The following is a 24,635-nucleotide window of genomic DNA, read 5'->3' as shown; positions in this document are numbered from 1 at the left end:
CCCTTTTGCAAACGTAGCTGATATAAAGATAGCCTAGCTGAGCACATCTTTAAAGACTTTTCAGCGTAGGGTTTCCTCGGCTTGCCATAAACAGGGTGTTTGGTTCACCATGGTAGGCTTCAGGGTTATCCGTGGCACAGCAGTAGTGTTGCGTCCAAGTTCACGCAGAGAAAAATTCACTAGCTCTGCAGAGCCCCAGCAAGTGGCTTAACCGTGGATGTGCTCCAAGAGTAGAGGGGTAGATACACCTTGGAAATTAAAGTACCATACTACTTTGTCTAATAGAAGAGAGAGAGCGCTAGGAATAGAAAAGGAAATTTATTAACTTCAGTTGAGCTAATGCCATTAATTTCCTTTTTCCAGTTCCCCCAGAGTTTATAATACCATTGAGTGAGGTAACATGTGAGACAGGAGAGACCATCGTGCTTAGGTGTAAAGTCTGTGGTCGCCCCAAGGCTTCGGTTACTTGGAAAGGTCCTGATCATAATACACTGAGCAATGACGGTCATCACAGCATTTCGTACAGGTACAGTAATTTGTGTAATGTTCTACAGGAACTGCTGAAACTGTTACATTTTCTATTTGCACCCTTGGTACAGGATAGCTTTTTGCTTGGAGGCGTAAAGATCCGGTTGCCCTCAAACAGAAATATTTCGCAGCTGAGATTTTCTGGAAATGTCGTGTAACTTTTGTGTATGGCTGGGGTACCCAAATGTCATATTCGGTTGATTTTTAAAAAGAAAAGACAATTCAGCTGGTATTTCTGATTAGCTATTGCAGAAGCCATTGTGGTTCTGTCACGCTGACCTAGTGCTTGAACCAGAACAGTATGTTGTGACATGCCGTCCTGCCAATCCCTTATTTCCATTGGTAACATACCATCATTTTTGAGGAAATGACTGCTTTCAGATCACACTACAGTATTTTTGCAAAGAAAAGCCTCTGGTTCCTACTGACATGGCAATGTCACCGTCTTCATTGTTGAAGCATGGAAACCAACATTTTTGTTTGTTTTTAGCTTTGCTATGATAGAACGTAACAGACTAACTGGTAACTCAGCTGATGAATAAGAGAAATTGCTGTATTTTGGAATGTGAAACTGCATGTTAGAAAAGGGTTTTTTTCTGAAGAAGCATTCTTTTATATACAGAAAATGTTGTTTAATGAGTAATTTCAGTCTGAAGAAATGTCGTCTTTATGAATTAAGCTCTCACTTCAGAATGAAGGGGGGTTTTGTGAAAACTTTCTCATTATTAGATAGAAGAGTATGTCATTTTCTGAGAGGTTGTGTGGTATAGTCCAACTTACCTGCAAACTTGATGGAATGTTATACTGTTCTTTTTTACCTCCTGCTGCTGCTGCTTTTTCCTTTTCACTGGGTATAATTTTTTTTTTATGGGGAGACAGAGGCGTTGTGGCAGCTTTGCTACTGCATCCAGGACTGTTGTGAGATGAGTAAGAGTTAGAATCACTGGGTTTAATTCACTGTGATTCATTACTGTTACAGAATTATATCCAGTAAATCATGTTGGCTGTGGCTGACAGATTTTTAGAAATAATAATCACGAAGTGTTCTTTGAGCTGGGGCGGGGGGTCATCTTCCTGTGTTCCTAAAATTTACATTCTTTTTTTTCCCTGAAATTAAGTCATGTGGTCAAAACCGTAGCAAATAATTTTTGGTTCCGTCAGTCAAATGACTTGCTGTTACTGGGATTTATCCAAAGGAAAGCAATAAGAATGATAGAAAATCTTGAAAACATGCCTTACTGTGAAAGAATAGCACAATGTTAGCGTTGTTTTGAGCCTAGAAGTGAAAAGTGTAGGGAGGACTTGCCAAGTATTCACATTTGTAAGAGACTTTTGCAAATAAAATTATATGCTGTTCATGTCCACAGCAGATAGTCAAAAAGTACTAGAAATGAATTGCGCAGAGGAAGATATAAGTAGACATTTAAAGACAAACCGTCAGACAAAAAGAGTGGTTCAGCAGTGAGAAAGATTAAGGAAGAGTCTGCAGAATCTTTCTCTTGTGGTCTTACATAGCTTCTTGCTGTCTCTACGCCAGAGCAGAGGGAAAACTTAAGTCCTTTTTCGTTTCCTCCCACCCTCATTCTCCCAGATTCTGAGGTCTCCAAAGTTGTGGTGAGGAGTGCCTTTTGTATTGAAGGGGAAGCCCTCTCTTGCAAGGGATGAATGCTTTGAAAGTACAAATGTTAGATCATCTTCTGTATGCTGGGAGTTGGGGATGGACGCTAACCTTTCAGAAAGAACAATGATGGATGGTTGTCTCAATACGGCTTCTCATAATTTGAAGGAAGTAGAGGAAGCATTTGATTTTTCAAACACACAGTGAGGATGTTCTTCTAATAGTCTCTAGGACATTCCAAGATACTTGATGGACACCAAGTGTTCTGGTAGATGCTTCTGAAATGGCAGGGACAGGGTTAGTAATGTTTGTCCAGAGAGAGAGAGAGAATAAGAAATATTAACAGTATCAATCTAACTTTGTCTGATTTCCACAGCCTAAGGTCTCTAAAGTGAATATAAAGTTAACAGATGCCATTGTGTTTCCCAGTGACTTAGGAGAGGCTTCACTGAAAATCATTGGCGTCACTGCAGAAGACGATGGTATCTATACATGTATAGCTGCAAACGATATGGGTTCGGTTTCATCTTCCACCAGTCTACGAGTTTTAGGTAGGCCCGTCTCTTTGCTTTTTTTTATTCAATTACATTCAAAGTGTCTGGTACCCGTAGTCCAGGAAAAAGAAAACCCGTCTTTTGGGCATCCCTCTGTTAAAGGAGTATTATAATAAACCTTTTCACCTGTGATATATTACTTGTTTCAGCAGAAATAGATGCACTTTTAGGATGTAACTAATTAGAGGTTCATACAGACAAGATGCCTACACAGTACGCTCAACGTGCATTCACCTTGTCTGTCAAAACTAGTTCAAACATACTATGATAAAATCATATTTTATCATCTACATTCTTAGTTTAGTCTCAGTGAATGTTACTATGCTAACATGTATAATTTCTAAAGTGTACAGATAAGAAAACAGTAGCATTGCTCTGTATTTTAATACGCTCCTTTTGCTTGAATTGTAAAGCCACAACGCTTAGGAGAACATAGAACTACTTCTTGTCTTTGCATCACGGATCTACACTTAAATTACATTATTTCAGTACCTGAAGTGAGGCAACCTGAATGTTTGTGAGAGAAGGAAAAGGAAATCTGCAAAGATGAAAAATGCCTGTGTTTTGGAGGCAGACAGCAAAAGAAGAAAAAACGTCTTTTGCTTGATGTGTTTGATGGCATAGTGATAAGTTTTGGTGTGTATTTGTACATTCAGTCATTCTTAAGTGTTCAGGATCCTCCATTTTTAGAAATAGGGAAAACATGGGGACGCAGCAGGTTAGTAGGCTTTCTTACATGCAGTTTATAACAATTGATGCTATCTGCGTCCTTTAATCTGTTGAGAGGCCCATATATTTATCCATTGGTGAGAATTAATAGATTTTAGGTGGAATGGCTCTGTCTCAAACTGACTCATATAAAAGAAAATAAGATACGAAGTGCTGCATTCTGTCTTTGTACGTCTGTCCCAGCTGATATGGGGACTTGTATGGTTGTCCCGAACCTCTCCAAAATATGTTCTTTCTTCACTTTTTTTCAAAAAAACTTCACCATTTTTCTGGAATGTTGAAACCAGACTGTGAAAGATGTGTCACTTCCAAAACCTCATTTGAAATTTTGGGGGTTTATAATCAGTGCTGCCACTTTAAGCTCTGCCTGTTGGCAGCCACAGTAAGTGCCTTACTGCCAGCATATGGAGGTGGTGATTATTCCCAACACTTTCTACTCACCGACCCAAGACAGCCCATAGTTAAGCCCTAGGATGGGTGTGTTGCAATGTATAAAAGAGGCAGAAAATAAAATTTTGCTCTTTATACTAATGTTTCCTGAAAACTAGAGCACTTTTTTCAGGTAGCTGCTACACTGTCTGATCACTTCCCCCCCGCCCCCCCCCGCCCCCCCCAGCAGCAGGTATATTGTTGATAATGAGACATAATGTAAGATAGCTATTCTTTTTGCTGTTTCCTTCAACTTGCCAAGGTTATTCATTCCTGTACAGGCAGTTCCCACTGCACCTGAATTAGTTCCACTGTAGAATTTGTTCTGCTGCATTGGCCAGGCTGCTTTGGTGTGTAATCCAGTTTGTCTCCCTGCCACCCTGTGTCATACAGGGATTAACAGGACGGGGCAATTCCACTGATAGTATCTCAGCCAAGGAAACTTTCTAGTCAGGGGAGTAAAAAGCTCGTGATGGACAAGAATCAATGTGAAACTGTGTGCTTTAAGGAACTAGTGTAATGAGTGTCCTTCCTACACCAGTACAGAAGCCCAAAACCATGATTTGGCCAGAATCAGAGTCACTGAAGTCTTGTAGACTAAACTACCATCTTTCAGCCACGGTCCTTGGTCTTACTGACCCTGTCTAAAAGCAAGTGTTCAATTTTCAGTCAAAACTAAGGGAGAATTTGGTATGTCTTGGTTACTCTGCAACTAGACTCCAAAAGACAGGCAGCTGTATTTTGCTAGCCCTTCTACTCAGCCCTACCAATACTTTTACAAAGAATTTCTGGCCCCAGTTTTTCCGGGGCCATCCTACCCTTCATTTCCCCAGTCTGTAAGAGCAAAATGAAAACTCTAAGGCTGTAGCATAAAGTAAAGTTTCAAGATCAAACTACAAAGTCTTTTTCAGTCCTTCGGACTTGAAGGACTTGCCATTTGATTGTAGTAAATTCTCGTGCATTATCTTGTGCGAAGAGTAAAGAATACTCTGCCTTCTGTTGCTGTAGTAGTCTTCATAAACCATCAATGAAGTAGTTGATTACAGGAATTATTTTCTTTCTGAGCTGCAAGAGGACGGACAGTATGAGGCCATGAGTTGCTTTTCAATACAGACACCCTCAGCTTCAAAAGAAAGATGATAGGGGCCAGTCTGACTGAGGCAAATTCTTCCTGAAATTTATTCCCAAACTGAATATGAAGTCCAAATATTTCTCCTTCTGCAAACATCTGAAACAATGCATTGGTTATAATGACAATAATTTAGTTCCAAGGAGGATCTGAGTACATTAAATTTTGGCCATACTGTCCTTCTCTTTTTTTGGTAGGTCCTGGGAGTGATGGGATCATGGTAATCTGGAAGGACAACTTTGATTCCCTCTACAGTGAAGTGGCTGAGCTTGGCAGGTGCGTTCGGTATAGTGATCTCCAAAGCTGTCTATGTCAAAATATTAACTTCTCTTTCAAAAAATTGAAATTCTCTTTGAAAAATACTTATCATATGAGCCTAAAAGGCTAGAATTACATTGGATTAAATAGAAATGAGGAAGCAAAAATTTTACCAGCACTAGATGGCACTGCATAAACAGAACGTGTTTAGGCTCGAGTGGTATCATAGATTAAGGGATTATTTTTTTAAGCATGCCTGGCAGTGACTGACACTGCTTCTGTAATGAAGATCTCCTAAACGTTTTTATTTAGGGTATGAATATTACAGAAAGAAAAAGTCTGAAAATGGGCAAAATAAGTCACATAGAATATACATTTGTCCGACTTAAGGGTGACCTTTGAAAGCTGGATACTACTCTGACCTGAGTTCTCTGCAAATGCGATAAAACAGATCTCTCTCAGGAGATAATTATTTATACAGACATGATTTGTAGAAGATGCATGCTCTGAAAACTCTTGTTTATGTCCAGAAACTGCTCTGTGAGGGTAGCTTATTAGAGGTGTAAAATCAGATCTCACTCAGGATATCCTTCGAGGTAAAAGTATGTCCTCAGTGCAACTCTGGGTTAATTCTTTTTTTTCAATATTGTATTCCAGGGGCAGATTTTCTGTCGTTAAGAAGTGTGACCAGAAGGGAACCAAGCGAGCAGTAGCCACTAAGTTTGTGAATAAGAAGTTGATGAAGCGAGACCAGGTTACCCATGAACTTGGAGTCATGCAGAATCTCCAGCATCCCCAGCTCATTGGCCTTCTTGATACCTTTGAGACCTCCACCAACTACATACTAGTGTTAGAAATGTGTGTGGACTCTAACATTATCTGTAAAATGCGATCCCTACAGCTGACTTTCTGGGGCATTTATAGTGGTTTATGAATAAGGAACTTTAAAATTTCATAGAAGTTTGAAAACACCTAAGTAAAATATTGCAGTTTTCTAAAATGCTGTTATTAAAATGTTGAGTTTAATACTCAGAAGGAAACAAGTTGAGATATTAAACTGATATGTGGATGATTATCTTAGTCTGAAGGTCCAGGAATTATTTTATATCAAGTGGTTGCACAAGTGAATTAGGAATGTTGTGTAGATTGATATCAGATCTCCTCTTCATACCCTAGTCCTCTGTCTCTTAGGTGCTGCAGGCTACAGTTATTCCTGTAGTCTATGGCCTGTTAGGTTTTTCTTTCAGTTCTGATATATGGATTAATCCAAAATGTAACCCTTCTAATTCCAATAGGGCTGACCAGGGTCGCCTTCTAGACTACGTCGTGCGATGGGGAAACCTCACAGAAGGGAAGATCAGACTCTACCTGGGAGAGATTCTGGAAGCCGTGCAGTATCTTCACAACTGCAGAATAGCACATTTGGACCTAAAGGTGAGGAGTGAATGGGATTCCTGGCAGTGTGCGCCATTCCAGGCATAAAACCCTCCCTCTTCTAGGAAACTTGCACCTGGGAACATAGAACTGTGAATTGCTTTGAGACTGTATGAAGGGTATGGGTTGGGGCTCCATCCCCAAGTGCTTTAGATGACTCATAGCCAGTAAAGCAGAAACTCTGAATTCTTTGTGCTTTCTCTTTAAAGCTTGCTGGCCCTGTGTGGTCCTATGTGCTGGAAATAATTGCTGACAGGAACAGTTTTGTTTGACTTTTATTTATTTATTCATTTATTTATTTACTTTCTGAGAAACTTGCAGCAGAAATCCATTTCTTTCTCAAGAAGCGTAGAGTTTGTTGTGAAAGAGACTGCTTTTCCTCTGTTCCTGCAAATCTTTGCACTCTGAGGGCTGTGATATCTATGTGAATGGTACTTCTTTGAGCATCTGTCCTACCCTTTGAATTTTACTTGAGCTGCAAGGATTTGATGCATTCTAGTAGGAAAAGCTATATAAGAAGGTCTTAATGTGAATATTGATTAAAAACTTAGTCTTTACACTTCTTTTTTCTCCCCACCTGTATTTGAATAATAAGGGATTTTAGCATTGACAAGTCGTCTTTGTAGGGAGGTTCTCTTTAGCCAGAAGGGGTCACAGTAAGAAAAAGCAAAAAGAGCCGGCATCTTCCTTCCTCATACTTCTGTTTTCCGAGAAGAACCAGTCTGGTCTGCATACCATGGAGACCCAAAATTTAATTTTTTCTAGTGCTCTATGGAGTTCACCAGTACTTTTTCCAGTCTCAGGGTACTTACAAATGAACTAATTAAAAACTAGTTGTAGGTAGGTCACTCTTATTTTGCTAAGATCACAGCTACAGCAGCAGTAGCTTCAGAAATAAAACCATAAAAATAATTCCACCCCCAGCTCACCAATAGCGGGGCAGTTCTGAAGCCATGTGCATCCAACAGGACCTGCTGCTGCTATAGTCTCATAAGAGTGTTTGACTTCCATCTGTACAGCTGTGTTACATTAAAGAATCACCACGTAAAGCTGAATTCTGTTGAAAGCATCATGAAAATTCAGACAAGGTCTTCCAATCTTTAAATGCAAGGGTTTTGTTGTCTCTCTGTCATAAAGCAAATAGAGCAGTTGCTTTATTCACCCTCTATTTGTAATTGCCGTTCTTTAAGCTTAAATTCCCAAACACAGGTTCCTGTGAAGCTTTGCGGAGCTGCTGTTGTGAACATCTGCAGTATTATCCGGCAGAACTATGTTTCCTGCAAAAATTATAGTGCCAGCAGCTAAAGCGCATTCACTGCATACTGTGGTTGGCAAGAAACTGCCTGCCGGTTGGTCTGGGGGAAGCCGTGGCAGGACTGCCTCGGAGCTCTGCAGAGCTGGCCTGCAGCAGTAATCCTTGCAGCGTGCAGCTGTTTGTTACCTTCTTGAGCCGACAGCACTGGCTGGGAAACAGTAATGTTGGAGCATTAAATGTGTGTTAGACTGACTTGAAAAAAAGACATTTTAACTTTTGCTTTTATGTTTTCTAGCCTGAAAATATTTTGGTGGACCAGAGTTCCACTAAGCCAACAATAAAACTGGCTGACTTTGGAGACGCAGTCCAGCTCAATACCACGTATTACATCCACCAGTTACTTGGAAACCCAGAGTTTGCAGCTCCTGAAATTATTCTTGGAAATCCTGTTTCCCTCACTTCAGATGTTTGGAGCATTGGAGTGCTCACATATGTCCTTCTTAGTGGCGTCTCTCCTTTCCTGGATGAAAGTGTAGAGGAAACTTGCCTGAATATTTGCCGCTTAGACTTTAGTTTCCCAGATGACTACTTCAAAGGAGTTAGCCAGAAGGCCAAAGATTTTGTATGCTTCCTACTTCAGGATGACCCAGCTAAGCGTCCCTCGGCTGCACTGGCCCTCCAGGAGCAATGGCTGCAGCTGGGGAATAGCAAAAGTGCTGACAGCATTGACATATCCAGACTGACTTCGTTCATTGAGCGGCGAAAACACCAGAATGATGTTCGACCCATCCGTAGCATTAAAAACTTCTTACAGAGCAGGCTCTTGCCAAGAGTTTGACCTTGCTTGAAGTTCTCTCTCATTCTCTTTCACCTGCCAATCAGACTGGAGATGGACTCCTCCTGCCAATCAGACTGGAGATAGACTCCTCCTGCCAATCAATCAGACTGGAGATAGACTCCTTCTGCCAATCAGCTGTTGACTTGAATTTTGAGGAAAGCAAACCCCGAGCCAACCAGCTGCTAGCGAATGTTCGTGTGCAAACGCATTCCAGGGGGACCCGCGCGGGGCGGCGCGGCGCGGGGGACTGGCGATGCAGACTTCACTGGGGTGGAGGACGATAGCACTGTACTCTGCAAAAAGCAGTCACGAGCGATACAGTAACAGTATTTTATTCAGGTTTCTGCAAAAAAAATAAAAAATAAAATAAAAATAGTTTTTTTAATAAACAAGAGTTGAATTTTGCAAGTGAACTTAACTACCGTTTTCAAGATTTATTCAAGGAAGAAATGCCTATGTTCAAAGCACTGGTGTTAAACAAAAATGAAATCTTGCCTGGAGAAGACTCACCAAAATGGCTGCCCATTGATACGGCCTCCATTTATAACATCTGGTTTTCACTTGGTCCTAGAGCTTTCCAGTTGCCTCGCCTGTATGTATCTCACGTAGCAGTGCACTGAGATCAGACTCTGCTTTTAAGTGCATCCAACCTCAAAGTTTTTGCATACAAATAGAATGAATCGTTTTGCTCTGATAAAATGTAGGCCTTACTTGTATATAGACTGTTACCTGCCTTCGGTCTGTAATTTTTTTTCCCCCCTCCCCTTATCCTTTTTTTCCCCCTCCTTCCTAAATGGTGGTATACCACTGTGCGGGTCTTCAGTTTGGGTCAGTACTCACTGTCCCCTTAGAAAAGGACTTCGGGTTGGTGCCCAGCTTGCCGACCCGATTGTCAAGCAGCATACAGCAGGATGAAATACTGTAAATGCACTCATTTGGGATTTTGTTTTCTTTCATATCATGTGCAATGTTGTGGCTTTAACATTTTATGCAACTATTTATGAGGACCTCTGTTGTAACTGTAATAAATATATAGAAAAAGCACATACTTAGTACGGCGAGCTTTATGGTTTTGTTTGTGTGTTTGGGGTTTCTGGGTGGGCAGGGGCGGGTGTGTTGTACCACACTGTCATTATTAGTTTAAGATGAGGGTTAGCATAGAATTTAGTCAAGACTAGTCAGTTTTAAGGATTGTTGGGGGGCGGGAGGGGAAAGAGAGAGAGATTCGTATCCCAAATCTCAGACTGGTTAAGAAGTAGGGTGACACTTTTTAAAATTTATTATTATATTCAAAATGCCAAAGTCTGACTTTCCCAAAATCAGTCTCAACACTTACTACTTTTTAGAATTTTCAGATCTGTGTTTACTTCTTTCTGTGAAATGAACAAATTAATTTTGTGCTCTTTGGTGAAGAATACATTCAGAAAGTAGTGGTCGGATGAGGAGAATCTGACACGTAATGTAATTGTCTTAGTGACTGTTTTTAAGGTTGAAGTAATATTAACATGAGCTATTTAAAAAGACAGAGATGGTCTTCTGTGCATCACTGAGTTCATATGGGTGTGTTGTCATCTATGTTTGTGTGAAATGCCATGTTTAAAGAAATCAAGCCAACGTCCCACAATAGTTAGATATATGGGTCTTAAGCCATAACCTAGCTTGGGTTAGTTTTGAGCTTTGCGGCTTCCACTGTATTCTATTTATTCCTTTTTTTGTTTTTTGGGGTTTTTTTGTAAAGTTGTACAGAAACTTTTTAAAAGAAAACAACTGACTTCAAAACTGGATGTGTATTCGTACCAACCTCATATCATTATGTTTGTGTATTATTTTCCCTTATTGTTTTAGTTAAAGTTTTGCTTTATTTTGCATGTATATTTCTTTGTACAGTGACGTTACATGTTTACACAGTATGACGTGATGTAAATATTTTATTTTGCCATCAGTTATTTTGAAAAAAATTAAACATATTTGACATATTTGTCTGATCTCTTGCTTTAAGGAGTTTTAAAGTTTAGGTTTGGTTATATTTTAATTGGGCTCTGTATTTAAAAAGAAAAAAAGTACCTTATTTTATTGCCATAAAATTAATTTTAAATTGCAATGATGTATCTTTCTTTCATGCCTTACAAAATAATATTTGCCTTTGCTCTAAGTGTTGAGTGCTTTGTAGTGTCATGATTGCTTTTATATAAAACATGCATAACTCTCTAACTGTGGAAATTCATTATAGTCTTTACTAGCTAGTAAATTTTGACCAGCAGAGTTTTCTACCAGATGTTCCCAGTTAAAGACCGAAGGATCATATTTCAGTTTAATATTAAACTGGGGCACAGATTTCCCACATCTTTCAGGCATTCCAGATTCATTATGAAGAAAAGTTACTTTCAACCATAAAGGCTTGGGTTTTGCAGCTAAACTCTGTTCGCATCCGATGAAGGATGAAGCAGAAAACTTTTTCATTGTGTACATTTATCTCTCTCCCTCTTCTGCTATCATTAATCTGTTTGCAATTCAAAATGAAGTGGAAGGTCAGGGAACAATGCAGAGTGTTTATGCTTGTCATTGCATTGTATACATCTTTTTTTTTTCCACTCTTTTTTTTCTGCTATTACCTGTCAAGTGATGAAACAGTCCCTTTATTCCTCTCAATTTACTACTGGGAGAGATAATTGAGAGAGACATTTTACATTGAGAGAGACAGGGAATATTCAGGAAGAATGTACTGCCAAGGATGAGCCACTGGAAGCTTTTTCTGTGACAGGGAAATAGATGGCAACATGCTCCATGGAAGAGTTTGTATCCATGAGTTCTCTAAAATACTTCTTCTTGACTGAAGATACGCTAAGCTGGGGAGAAGTTACCCAAATGCTATACGGAGAAATAATGCACTTGTAGGTGTTTAAAGTAGCAGAGATACATTCTCCCACTCGTACTTAAACAAGAGTGCACTGTTTCTGGCCCTCTCTGCGAGCCCTGTTACTTGGGAGAGCTAACATCTTTTGACAGAGTGGAGTTTTGCACTAAAACCTACTATTCAGTGTGAGAGCTTCCAGCTGAAGAAAGCTTGAATGATGGGCTCCTCAATTTGGATATCTCTTCAAATGCTTTGAAGAGATAATGTATGCGTAAGGTCCTTTTGTTTCGCTAAATTGTGTAGTCGGGGCTGCAAATGCCGCTTGGGCTCAGTCGGGTGCAGTGCTTCTTGACTGTCCTGCACCCAGCGAATCAGCACCGCAGGCTGACAGGGAGTGGAAACCAAAAGTGTGGGTGAGAGCAGCTGGTATGAGGTTTCTGATGCGGGAACGTTGTAGAACGTAGGGAGTGGCAGTCAATGTCATAGCTGAAAGGGGGAAAAATGGCCAGGGAGGTTCAAGAGAAGCATGCGTCTAAATGTTTCTTTTTTATAACATACCCCAATCACTTCTTATTGGTAGTTGAGGAAGAAAAGAGGTTGCCCGACTTTAGTCAGTGCACGTGTGTCAGTATTTCTCAAGGGGGGGGTTGGGAGCACGGGAGTTCTCCATTGCACATTTGAAGAACACAGCTTAACTTGAAAACCATTGTGCAACTGCTAAGCAGAAGGCCTGGCTAGATAATATTTCCGTGGCCAGGGAAGCAACCTATGTTGCCTTCCTTACATGTTAGGCCTGTGCCTGTGCTCGTGAGGAGCAGGATGGGAGAGCCTGGTTTTCTCTTGTGTGAGTATAGAGGGCACTTAACTATAAGTCATCCTCATTCTCAGATGGGACTATTAATGTGTTGATGAATAGAATTAAAAATAACTGGCTTTTTTCTTTCTCCAAATCCAAAAGCATGTTCAGGCCAGGGCGCAATAGACATCTTCCAGAATGACACAGCAAAAGCATCTGGCTTCCTGAAAAGATTTCGGTACCTGTGCAAGCCTGACTGGTAGTAGAAGATGCCTGAAAATATAATGGGATGTTCTTTGCATGTAGCGTACTGCATGATACTGTCAGGAAACATTAAAACCCCACTGCTGAGAGTGTCAGTGTGGGACCACATCAAAAAGAGAGGCTGGTGAGTGAGAAATGAATGTAACCAAGGGGAAAACCAATGGCTGACTTGAGGTTAAACCCCATGGTTCCCAAAATCTTGAGAGAAATGAAGACAGGAATATATATAACCAGCGGCTGCGGGCAGTTAAACCTCTGAGTAGCTGGTATTTGGTGAAGCATTTGGACAGCCAATCTTTGCTGCAAACAGCAGTGTATTTGTGTGCTCGGGATTAGTGCAGGGAGCGTTACCATGTCTGCTCCAGTCCAGGAGATGAGCTAAGCTTTATATACCCTTCCCACGTGTACTTAGACTCGGTGTGGGTGTGTTACTGATTTCTCTGCTATAGGGATTCAGCTGCATGTGGAGGTAGGTAGAACCAGGTAAGACTGAGTTTCTATATTTGTTTAAATCAGCTCCAGTTATTGCGGTGTTTTTGTCAGAACGGCTGCTGTATCCCTCAGGCAAACAACTTTGAATTTTTTTTCTGAAATTAAATCTTGACGGAGGTTATATTAGAGAGTAACAGATAGGTTTTGCATCTGTAGAGGTTGTACTTCGAGTACTTTTTGCATGTTCACATCTGCCCAAGCAGTCAAGACAAAAGGCTTCTTCTGTGTGCACTATAATGCAAGAGCATGATGATCTCTCATCACTGCAAAGAAGCCGATGCCCACTGTTCTCTCTCCTTCCTGGCAAGCAAAGACACATACCCAGCACCTCAGGCTTCACATGCCTCGCGGTCGCCCCAGCATTTCCCAAGTAAATGCACTCGGGGGTCCTCTGTTCCGTGTTGTAACACCGAGCATCAATACAAGAATGAGATCTCCCATTTCGCTGACCTGCCGCAGGGACTAAGAGCCTGATGTCTAAGGACAGGAGAATATGCTTCTCTCATGATGTCTTAGTCCTCAAAACAAGAACACTTTTCATCTCCCGTAATGCGCTCCCCTTAGCCCTACCCAAAAAGCTTCAGGGCAATGGGAGTGGAGGAGCAGTTGGAGTTACTGAGGAGGGCAGTCTGATCTCCTCCTGTTCCCCTAGAAATGTCAGAAGAGCCAGCACCAAGCCTACTAATAATAAACTCCCATCAGTCAATCTATGCCTTCCAATAAAAGAAGCCATTATGAACCCTAGTATGAGAGAAGAGCACCAAGTTCCCAGTTTTCCCCACTGGTTGTAGGTTAAAATGATGGAACATGCTAGAGATACATCTGAGGTTTAATACATGAACTCTTTGAGCTATCTTCAGGAAAGATGATGCTTGCGATGTTTTCATTGTCTAATTGTCGAGAGCAGTAATCCGAAAGCTGCTTTTTTTAGTGAGTTTTCTTCTTAACACATACATTCTCCTCTTGACTGCTGAAGGGATTGTCATCCTTGTTGTTTGAGGAAATGTGTAGATGACATACTCGGGACTGCATCAGTTGCAGCGGATGAAGCTTCGGATTCTGTCATTATGCCTGTGGTAAGGTATTGGTTCTCATTGCTCCAAATTTCGGGGTTTGTGAAGGAAAATATCTTCCATCCAAAGAGGATGAATATGTTGAACTACAGAAAGGATGAAACCTTAACACCAAAGCAACACTTTAATCTCTGCAAACAATTTCCAGCTCTCCAAAGACATTCCATCCATTACCACCCCCCATGTATTCTCCTGTGCCATACCAAATGGTCTTCCTGACCAAATGATGGCTTTGCATTTCATGGAAGAAAAGTCCATTGAGGATTACTTAATTATTGTTCTAGAGTGGCAGTAAACCACGGATATCCATAACTTTGTGTAGCAACAGGTTATGCAGTTGAACTCCATGCTGTGTGAAGAACCCACTGACATCTTCCTTTGATGTCTCCAAAGCTTTGTTTTGGAAAAGACAGTGAGCAGTTCATCTCCCCAGCTTTTGTGTCCTACCTTTCCTTTTAGTCTTCTACCTTACTTTTCATTTGATCATCTGTTTACCAGGCTAAAGAGTACTGCTCTGTTTATTCCTCAGGTATGTATCACCTTAATTGCCTTTCTCTGAACCTTCCCTACTTCCAAGCTGTATATTTTCTGCGATGGGAGGGGGCGAAGCTCACACAATATTCAGGATACAGGTGCATCATAAGTTACCCAGCTGCAAAATGGCACTTTGTTCTCTATTCCTTTTCTAAAAATTCCAAGTGTTCACCTTGCTTTGACTTCTTTTGAGCTGATACTTCTTGGAATATTAAATCCTGAGATCGTGTTCCCAAGTTGAGCGGCAATGGTCAGTTTAGAGCCCATGATGTTACATGTAAAACTTGGATCCCCCTTTCAGCATATCCCCCATGAATGTTAATTTTCTCTCATTGAACTTTCTCAGCCGCTTTATTTCCCAGATGAAGCTGAGGTATTACGACTGCCTTGGGGAGAGATTGTTCTGATGGAACTGAGCATGGAGATCCCTAAACAAATAGAAGCTGACTACTGCTGGCCTTCATTTTACTACTCAGTCAGCCTGGCTCCCCTGACTTTTCCAAGAATTCCTTTTCCAGGAGTTTTCTTGCCAGCTCCTGGAGCCATCAAACTCATTTCCTCTCATCCTGAGGGAGGAAATTGTAACCTGCCTTGGACTTGATTAAGCTGAAACTCATCACTTTCAAATTAAATTTCAAATGCTGATTTTAGTGAGGCTAGCACCCTCACTTCAGCAAAAGGATTTACTTGGGTCCCAAGCAGGAGGCTTGTTTCCGCACTGAAATCACGCAGCAGGAGTATCTCCAAAGATTACTTGCAGAAATTTCACGTTAAGCTTCCCGAAGACTCACCTGGCAGTAGTCAGCACCAGAAATTCACTTAGCACACCAACTCAGTCTCTGCTATCCCAAGGGTTACTCCCAAATACTGAGGAAGAGCTGGCAGCAGCTGAAGGTTTGCCCTGTTGTACCATTGGGAATCTGCCTAATCACTGCTGGTCAAATAGCAGTTTACATCATGTATTTTGCCTGTGTGTTGCTGAAGACCATGTGATCCCTTGAGATGGACGGTTCTTCAAGCTCTCAGACTTTCCCTTCAGTGATGCCAAGATCCACTGAGTATTTGCAGAATGATGTCATTTAATTTGCCATCTCTCAAGACCGATGGTGAGAGAGTACTTCCTTCTTTGGCGATGGAGCGCTCTCCTGGGACTTGGAGGGTTCTGGACTCTTTGATTACCAGGAAACTCAAAGCTGGGAATCTGTGCTAGCCCCAGTTACAGGAGTTGATGCATCCATTGGTTTGTTCTGGTTTTGTTGCTGTTGTTGGGAGTGTTAGATGCTAGTGGACAGTCCTGGCCGGTTGACGCTGATGGAAAAAGAATGTCATGATATATCATGAGGTATTAAAGGGAGGCTTTTAGGATGGGGTGTCCTGGGGGTAACTTGGTCACCGCCAAAAAGTCCTTGAACATCAAAATTACTCACTGCTTTTAGAGTTTGATGGAGGCCTAAACCCGTTTCTTCCAAGGATCTTCCACAAAGTAAGGCAGGGTGTAAATCTGGTGATGATTGCTGCTTTTACCCTGGTTACTGGCTGTGGATAACAGCTGGGAATCTTCCCTCGCTTTTCAGACCTGCTTGCAAAGAATGTAAAGCATGCTGTTATACTCCATCCCACAGCTTGGGTGTTGAGTGGTTCTCAAGTCTAAAGTGAGTTGAGTCTTTATTTGTCTTTATTTGTCTTTTTGGATTAAGTACTAATTTTTCTAAGTGGACTTAATTTTTCACTTAATGTTTAGCCATCCATTTCCTTTTCAAGATCTCCACCTGCTTAATAGTCTGTTACTTTTTAAAATGGAAATATGATATTCTCTATTTCATGAAGTATGGATATAGCATAAATATTTGATACATGATAAGTATAAGGTTGCAATAGGGGTCTGCATCTCTACTGGGGAAGTCATCTGCTTGCTATAAGAGGCTCTCTGTTTTCTCTTATCCCACTCTCTAGGGAATTTTTAGGTATGAAAATCCTAGCTGAATTCCTATTATGCTGGTGGTCATGATATGGATGAGGCAATCATCTGAGCTCCTAACAGTTTCACCTTTTGGCAAACTTCTTTTCTTCCAGGAGCATAAGAGAGATTCAGGTCTAATAACTGTTCCTTCTAATGTTCTTTTCTTCCATGTAATTTATTGGGTTTTTTCAAGAGCTTATGCTGGGCCAGCAGCTGCGTGTTGTTTCTGCCAGGAGTCAAGAAATTAACGGCATTGTTTTCCATCTAGCACATTTCTGTGGTCAAGGGGTTGCTTCATAACTCACACAAAACTTCAGCTTTGGCCTTTGTTCTGCAGAAAATCACACCTTTCAGGGCAATCTTCATACATGGTGGTTGCCAAAACTAATTGATCTGATGGTGTGACCCTGGGGAATTAGTCTCGCTGGTTAGCTGGCAGTTTTGTGACCTGCAGCAAGACTGTCAAGGTAGATCCACTACCTTTGCTGAGAGCATTCTTCACTGCAACTCAGGCAACAGCAGTGAAAAATGCCCTTGTCCTTTTAATTTGCCAAGTCATTGTTGGGGAGTTTCATTTGCACAAAGGCACTACACTGCTCCTCACTTTCTATGTATGATGCTTCTGTCGCTGCTCAGTAAAGTCTGAGATACACATTCAGTTACTCCGTGAATGTGTATGGTGTTGCCTGAATTTATCACAGTGTGGGGCGTGTATGCAAGCACTCACGGGAGAAAAGAAAACTGGTCATTCACTTGCATGTTTTAAAATACGTTCTCCATATGTTGCTCTTTCTCCAGCTACTTTAATTCTGATGGATCATCAGATGTGAGGAAATGAAAGATATGATGTCTGCACTGATAAATTACATTGGCACACAGGGATAACGTTGTGCTGTAAGAAAGGGTGGCAGCTGCAGTGGAGTGCATGCACACTGCAAATACTGCAAAAAGATGTACATATGTGGAAAAGTGTATAGATTCCTTCAAGGTATGTTGACTGCACATACAATTCTTGGTGGTTCTTTTTTCTGAATTCAGGGTTTGCAAACCAAAGTCAGGCATAAAATTATATTTGCCTTTCCTTTGCTTTCTCTGTAAGTAGAAATATAGCAGTGATGAAGAGACACATAGGTGAATATTTATATGCACAAAGAAAGGAAGCCTAGTTTCCTAGGGCTTTGCCTCAGAGTTGAATTATGTGGTAGTTCATGGGAAAGAAATTAAAGCTTTTCCCAAATCTGAGTTACTCATGACATGGTAACAGCATGAGCTTGTTCTGCCTAATGTACTGAAGAAGCCAAGGGTGCTACATCCACTTCAAGACAGTCAACAATTCAAAAAGTACTCAGGGAGGCCGAGACAGATGGAGATTGGGGAGAAATAAGACTATGGAGAGAAAGTGAAAGATGGCAGGCAAACACAGAAAGGAGGTGACTGCACGTGCGTGTCTTACTAGGATGCCAATGAGAAGTTAGCCTCCTTAGGAGTAGGCATGGACAACGCTGGACTTCAACTGTGCATCTGATCCCTGCCACCGCCTCGGAGTCTGACCAAGGGAAGAATGGTGCACCTACAGAAACCATGGCATGGCTGCCTGTGCACGTCCTGCTCTTTGGTATGGAACTTTACAACAAATACCTAATTTACTTAATGTCTTTTTCTCCATGCTGATACATTCCTATTTGCTATCTCTTTGTACTGGCTGTAAGTTGTCTGTTACTAGGTCATGACCGGCTTTAGAGAGTGCACTGTCATCCAGCAGTTCAGCCATGAAAAATACATTGCAGCCAACTTTCAACATCTTTGGAGCAGGATGGGAGAAATGCTGAAGAGGATGGTAACCCCTGGAGATGGGAAAGAGGAGGATTGGATTGGCAACATGTTCAAATATGCAAAATAGTAATCAAGATTTTTACTCTAAAAAGTATTTCCAGTAATTTCTGATAAGCTAATGGGTCCAGTGGAGGCAAGATAGGAGTATACTGAGAATAGATGGCATCCCTTCAAAATAACTCTCTGTGCAAGTTCAAAGCATTCCCTTAGAAGTGTCTGCTGCTTGTCTTGGAAGCTAATATCCCGAAGAGACCGCAGAGATAAAGTTCAGAGAGGAAAATATCTTTATTTGGTATTTAATAAAGATATTATAAGTATCTTTGAGTAAGAATGTTCTGGGATAGTCAGTACATGGCCGATAGGAGTATGATTCCTTTTCATCCTCTGAATGATTTATGGATGGGTAAGGATGGCATTTGTTTGTGAAAGCAAACATCTGTTTCTGTTTGCATGCTGTGACTTTTCCAGTTGTGCGTGGTTAGGTAAGTAGTGCAAGTACTTGATTAAAGTTGAATCTTCCTCTTGAGTCTGTAATGTTTGCTTTGACAAATAATCAAGAAACGTATTTTTCTCTGTTAGTCAACTGCAAGAGTTGAGAGGGGTAACCTTTTACAAGGCCTAAACACCATCTGTAGGTTTTAAAAAAGGAGGAAACGGGAATGCTCTTTGCCGTTAGTTCAGATGTGAACTGTTTCTGTGCTTAAGTGCTCCTCAGAAACTCTTTATCTGCTTTACAAATCTATTCCCAGATAAGCCAAGTATTTTTTCTAGCAATCTTGCTTTTCTACTTTTTAATTTCTATCACACATCAGACCCTGTATTAGCAAGCAACCATTGTGATAATCTATTTATATTTGAAGTGGCTTTTTTTTAAAAAAAAAGAAATATTGAAACCACATGCACATGCTGTGGAATCTAATAGCGTGAAAGCTGCAGCCAACGTTGTAAAGGGTTTTTTTCAGAGCCTTGGTGTTACAGTCCTATGTAATGCAGGGTTTTATTTTCCATGGTTAAGTTTGCTTGATGTCAAACACTGACTTGTTGCCCAAGTCAGGCAGAGAAGTATCAACTTCTACCATGTCACTTGAGCTTCCCCCTCTGTTGTATTTTAGAGGTGCAAGGGAAAAGCTTTCCAGTTGGATGAAAGGGTATTAGATGAAGAATACACCTTTGTGTCAATGTTGGAGGTGGTCTATTACAAAGTAGTATAAGGCTGGGTTTTCTTAAGTATCAACAGCTGTTGTATTTCTCTTTTATGCTGTGGTGCTGTCATGGAGCATCTGCCACCCTGCCTTATTGCAGCTATTTCTTGTCATCAAAACTTTTTTTTTTTTTTTTAACATTTGAGAGTTTCTCCAGCCGCTGGAAGTCAAAATGATGTTATTTCATTGTAGAGAAGTGTTACACTGAAAGGCGTTACCTTCACCAGGGATTGCTGTTCTAATCTTTCTGCTGGAGGATGCAATCCCCAGAGCTCTCTTTGTACTGCTCTGAGGGGGCTCTGCTGGAGCTGGGGTCTCAAAATGTCTACTTGCATTTCTCCAGGTTCTTCCCTTTGGTGCATACTCAGGGCTTTCCTACACCACTCCATGAGAGAGGAGGCGAAAGGGCTCTTTGCTCATTATGGAACAGTTAAATAGGTCTTTCCTAGCTGCTCTTGGCATGGGGGGTGTAGAAACACTTGTGTCAGGGAAAAAAAGAAGAGGCAAAAAATGGCAAATCATGAGAGCTGTGTGGGACTTCGTGCTCTTCTGCTGACTGCCTATCCTCCGTTACGGTGATGGACGTTAGACTGGCAGGAAGGATGTACACGCCACAAGGACACAGCTTCATGTCCAAAGTACCCTGTCCTAGAAACAAAGTGCTCAGGTGCTGAGAGCAGTTTTGTTGGGAAGAATCTCTACACATAGAGACCCAGCACTTAAATAGGTTAGGTATAAAAATTTGTATGTACTAATGTTGTTGCCTTACAGTGTTTTAAAGCACACTGCATGTCCTGGCCTCCTTTTGAGGCAACCGAGCAGGCATTACATCCTAAATCTGTCTTTGCGACAGGCATATCTCAGATTCCCATTTCTAGCGAGACAGCTGACTCCACACCGTGGAGCTCCTATATAAAAAAGCCAAAACTGCTTCAACTGTTCGTGTCGGTGGTGTTTGGCTTAGCAAGTCTATCACAGTAGTTAGGCAATGGAGGGAGGACGGTAGCAGAGGTCTCTACGTAGGTTGGACTGTGAAATCCTGTCCCTGGTTCTGATGAGGAAAACAGGAGGTCTGGCAGCTGGCTAGTGTGTATTTGCCATTCCCTCAGCCACACTTAGGCTGCTTTTTTGCAATGTTTCAATTAATTCCATAAACAAGACAAATCTAATGTTACATTGGGGGGGGGGGGGGGGGGGGAGCTTTCCAAAACTGTAGGTCCATGTCCAGAGACCGAGGGTGTTCATTTTGCAAAACCTACTACCATCTGCAGCCTTAACTTTGGCTTTTCAGGCCTCCTACTAGTTTGACTATACAAATGTCTCAGCCTCTGTTGAGTTGCTCATTTGCAGCTGACATATTGCCACTTAAAAGTAGTGGCTCATTTCTGGCTGAGCTCCATGTTGGACTTTATAACAACTCTCTGTATTTGTTTATGGAGCGCAAATTATTTTACTATTGGGTGTAGCTCTTTATGAAGTCTGTCTCTTGGAAATATTGCCAGTGGAAGGAAGTAGAACTATATGATATTTACTTTACCATGATGCTGTTGTCGTCATACTGTTTGACTCATACTAGTACATTTTGTGTCAGACTAACACTTGAAGGTCAGTGGAGGAAGGACTGTTCCTACCTTCGCTTGGAAAAAACCAAATGTAGCAAAGCATAAAGAATCGTCAGCTTGGGTTTTTTCACTTGTAATACACAATTGATGGCAGAATAGAGCTGTGCATTTGACAGTTATGTTAGACCTAATAAAAAAACTTAAAAAAAAAAAAGAAAATCCAGCAACATTATGCTTGTATGACCTGCAGAAAAGTGCTCCAGCACCTTCTGGAATAACTTACAGTAAGTAGATGGAGAAAGAGGCAGAATACCCTCATCTGACTCAACTTTTTGAAATGTCCTGAAGGCGAGGCATTTGGGGGACATGAGACACTTGTTAGCAGAAAAAGACCCCAAGAGCAAGGCTCTTCAATGCCTCAGAGCTGAGGATCTATATTTAACAGCAGCAACGGTTGTACATTCTGTTCCTCATTGGTTTCCTGCTGTGCCTCCAGCGTGTCAGATTTCTTCCCTCACAAAAATGGAAGTTTAGATGGTCTCCCTTTCATTTCTCCTCCCAGACAATTTGTCATGTATTTATGCTCTCGGTGCTAAAACAAGTTTATTAGCATATGTAGAAACCATTTGAGCTTTTCAAACAAAACCTGTGACATAAGGAGCCAATTATGTGATTGTATAGTTAATGATCCTTTTAAATGTAAAACTCCCCATAAAAATTTGGTGGCAGCTTCAAGTATCTTCAAACTGTCATCCTGAAGTGCCACAGAAAGTAGCATTATTCTGATGCAATGTAAATCCAGATTGTTCAGAGGATACGATTAAGTCTAGAAGTAATTTTGAGGAAACAAAGGCAGAATCCAAGACACAGTCCTTCTCCCAAACCGAGGCAGCAGACTTCTGCTTTGTTCTTCCGGTGCTACTCAAAATCCACACCTTCCTTGTGGAAAATGGATGTGAGAAGCTGAAACAAAGCACCAGCTCCTGACTCCTGTAACTTGTAGCGATCATGCTTGGAGTCCAACCTGCCAGCGATGGATCAGACCTTCTGAGTTATGCTGCACAGGCTGCTTTGTGCATCCCCACGGGTGGGATCGCTGCACGCCTGACACGCTGAGGGAACAACAGTTCTTGCAGGGCCATGAGGTGTCCAGAAATCCTATAAACATCCAAAGCCAAATTTCACCGAGACAAAATTTCTGTGGTGGAAGGTGGGTCCAGGGAAATGTGCATATATGTATATATTTGAGAAGAAGCCATATGGGAACAGCCAGGAAATCTCATTTTTACATTCTCAACACGGGCTATTTTTTTAAGAATATGTATGTCATTTACTTGCCAGAAAGTAGAAATCCTAATACTTGCAGTCTAAATAGTAGAATGTCAAAAGGGCTAAGAGCCATAAAAAACTGCAGAAAAAGAAATCATTGAATCCTTTGTGAGGGAGGTGCTGGCATTCCTTGCAAGTAGGAGAATTCTGTCTTTATTGTCACTCACTGCAAAGGGAGATGAGAGTGCTGCTTGTCATCACAGCGGGGACTGTATATTCAGCTGAAGAGTCTCCATCACCATGGTAATTTCAGCATCTCTCGGTTTTAATCATCAAGCTTTGCTTTACAGATGGAGAAAGCTTCTTATTTCCTTTCCCCTTTTATAACAGGTGGTAAAAGTATTTGCTGAAGATGTGTAAGAATTTGGCAACTGCAAAAATAGGCTTTCATACTCTCAATTCCTGTCCCATATCCTAATTAAAAGAAATTAATGTCATCCTTCCTTCTGTGTTGTGAAATGTATAGACAAGTATAGCATATATTAGCTTAGCAGTAGGTTGTTTTGACCTGCTAAATGAAGAAGCACATAATTTCAGCTGTCAGCATGGATGGTGATTCTGTTGGGAGATGGGGAGCAGAAAATGGCAAATAGAACCAGGATGTTTACCTTTGCAATTCAGAATAAGCAAATTATCAGTTGCACAAAGCATCTTTCAGAAAGGAACATCTTCTGTTACTGTTTCTATTAATCTAAAAGTCATTTAGATCAATAAGCTGCATTATGAAAGGGGGCATGTAGATGCTCAAGCCCTTGTCTCTCTGTGACTTTTCCATCAGCACTGTTGCTCCTCTGGGTACAGGCTACTCCTTTCCTTTAGTGGCCTCGGTTTTTATATCTGTCTCATTTTCCTGCTTGTTGCTAAGTCTCCCTCTGAGGGAATTTTGTTCTTTTCACTGATGGCATTTGATGTTTTGGGTTGGGCTGACTCCTTCCTCCGAAAAGAATGAGCTCCTTTCTTCCCCTTAGTGATCCTGTTCTGCTGTTTCAGAACAAAACAAGCCATCGCTGAGGACTGCTGCGGTTCTTCGCGGAGGTGGCAGAAAGCGGCTCGCTCCTCCTACTTCAGCAGAGAAGCCCAGGGAAGGGGGTGCTCTGATCTGTAGCCTCAGTGAGTCACTCACAGCGCCCAGGTCTTAAAATGCTTGCTTTGATTTGCTGCTATGGACTTTTGAGAGCAAAACATAAGTATTTAGTCACTGTTGCAAAGCCAGGCACTGACACTAGAACCAAAAAAAAAAAAAAAAAAAAAAGGCAAGTGCCTTCGAGTAGGCCATGTCTTGTTTCTTCTGGCAGTAGCGTCTTACAGCCTGAAGGAGAAACAGCTGAATTCTGAGTCTTTGCATGTTGATTTCTAAAGAAAAAGAAGCCATAATATGGACTCTGATTCCAAGTATAAACTATCTGATTTACAAAGAATTGTCCAAAAGCAAGGCCTGTCACAGATTTTGTAGCAGGGATTCCTTTTCCCAACGCTGTTGCTCTCCTGTGCCCAAGCCCAGGCATTAGCCAGCAACTCTGTACTAACAACTTGCTTGATGCTTCCAAAATCCTAATCTGTCCAGAAAGTAGATAATATTGTTGCTAGTCCCCTTATTAATCTTCAGAAGGAAAAGGATAACCTGTTGACCCACTAAGCAACCCCTTGTACACCTGCATAGGGCAGCCTCTCCTGCCCCGAACTTACGCAGCTACAGCAGAAAGTTGTCCACTAAAAGGATGATTGTTCTTAAAAGGGTGATTTTCTTCCAGGTAACAGATAAGAGGGTAGGACAACTTGTTACAGCAGAACAAACGTGACTACATGCAAGCAGAGCTTGGGGATATTTGTCTCTGTAACCTTAGTCTGCTTCTGATAGAAAGGGAAAAAGCAGAAAGAAAGAAGTTGGCTCTAGAGCTCAGTAACTGAGATGAAACTGCCCGCAACTCTGGGACGAATGCAGGCAGTCATCACATCTCTAAAGC

The 24,635-nt window shown here is 41.3% G+C and overlaps 1 protein-coding gene and 1 long non-coding RNA gene across 4 annotated transcripts in view; one reads left to right on the top strand and one right to left on the bottom strand.

The window, feature by feature from the left end:
* TRIO (trio Rho guanine nucleotide exchange factor) overlaps positions 1–9,816 on the top strand; it is a 258,492-nt gene extending 248,676 nt beyond the window's left edge. For all 3 annotated transcript variants that reach the window (XM_052781427.1, XM_052781440.1, XM_052781431.1), the window contains exons 52-57: positions 364–526; positions 2,576–2,697; positions 5,185–5,263; positions 5,903–6,103; positions 6,541–6,679; positions 8,230–9,816. In XM_052781427.1, coding sequence (XP_052637387.1) covers positions 364–526; positions 2,576–2,697; positions 5,185–5,263; positions 5,903–6,103; positions 6,541–6,679; positions 8,230–8,772 — 1,247 coding nt within the window. In that variant the 3' untranslated portion in view covers positions 8,773–9,816. The remainder of the gene's footprint in view (positions 1–363; positions 527–2,575; positions 2,698–5,184; positions 5,264–5,902; positions 6,104–6,540; positions 6,680–8,229) is intronic.
* A 5,817-nt stretch (positions 9,817–15,633) lies between these two features.
* The window catches only part of LOC128139348 (uncharacterized), a 13,444-nt gene continuing 4,442 nt past the window's right edge, over positions 15,634–24,635 (bottom strand). The window contains exons 2-3 of the long non-coding RNA XR_008234337.1: positions 16,213–16,361; positions 15,634–16,093 (exon numbers count right to left, since the gene is read on the bottom strand). This is a non-coding gene — a long non-coding RNA (uncharacterized LOC128139348). The remainder of the gene's footprint in view (positions 16,094–16,212; positions 16,362–24,635) is intronic.

This window comes from Harpia harpyja, chromosome 1, assembly GCF_026419915.1.
Source record: "Harpia harpyja isolate bHarHar1 chromosome 1, bHarHar1 primary haplotype, whole genome shotgun sequence".
Lineage (NCBI taxonomy): Eukaryota > Metazoa > Chordata > Aves > Accipitriformes > Accipitridae > Harpia > Harpia harpyja.
Note: the sequence above shows the minus strand (reverse complement) of the source record. Positions and strands in the feature narration are given on the sequence as shown.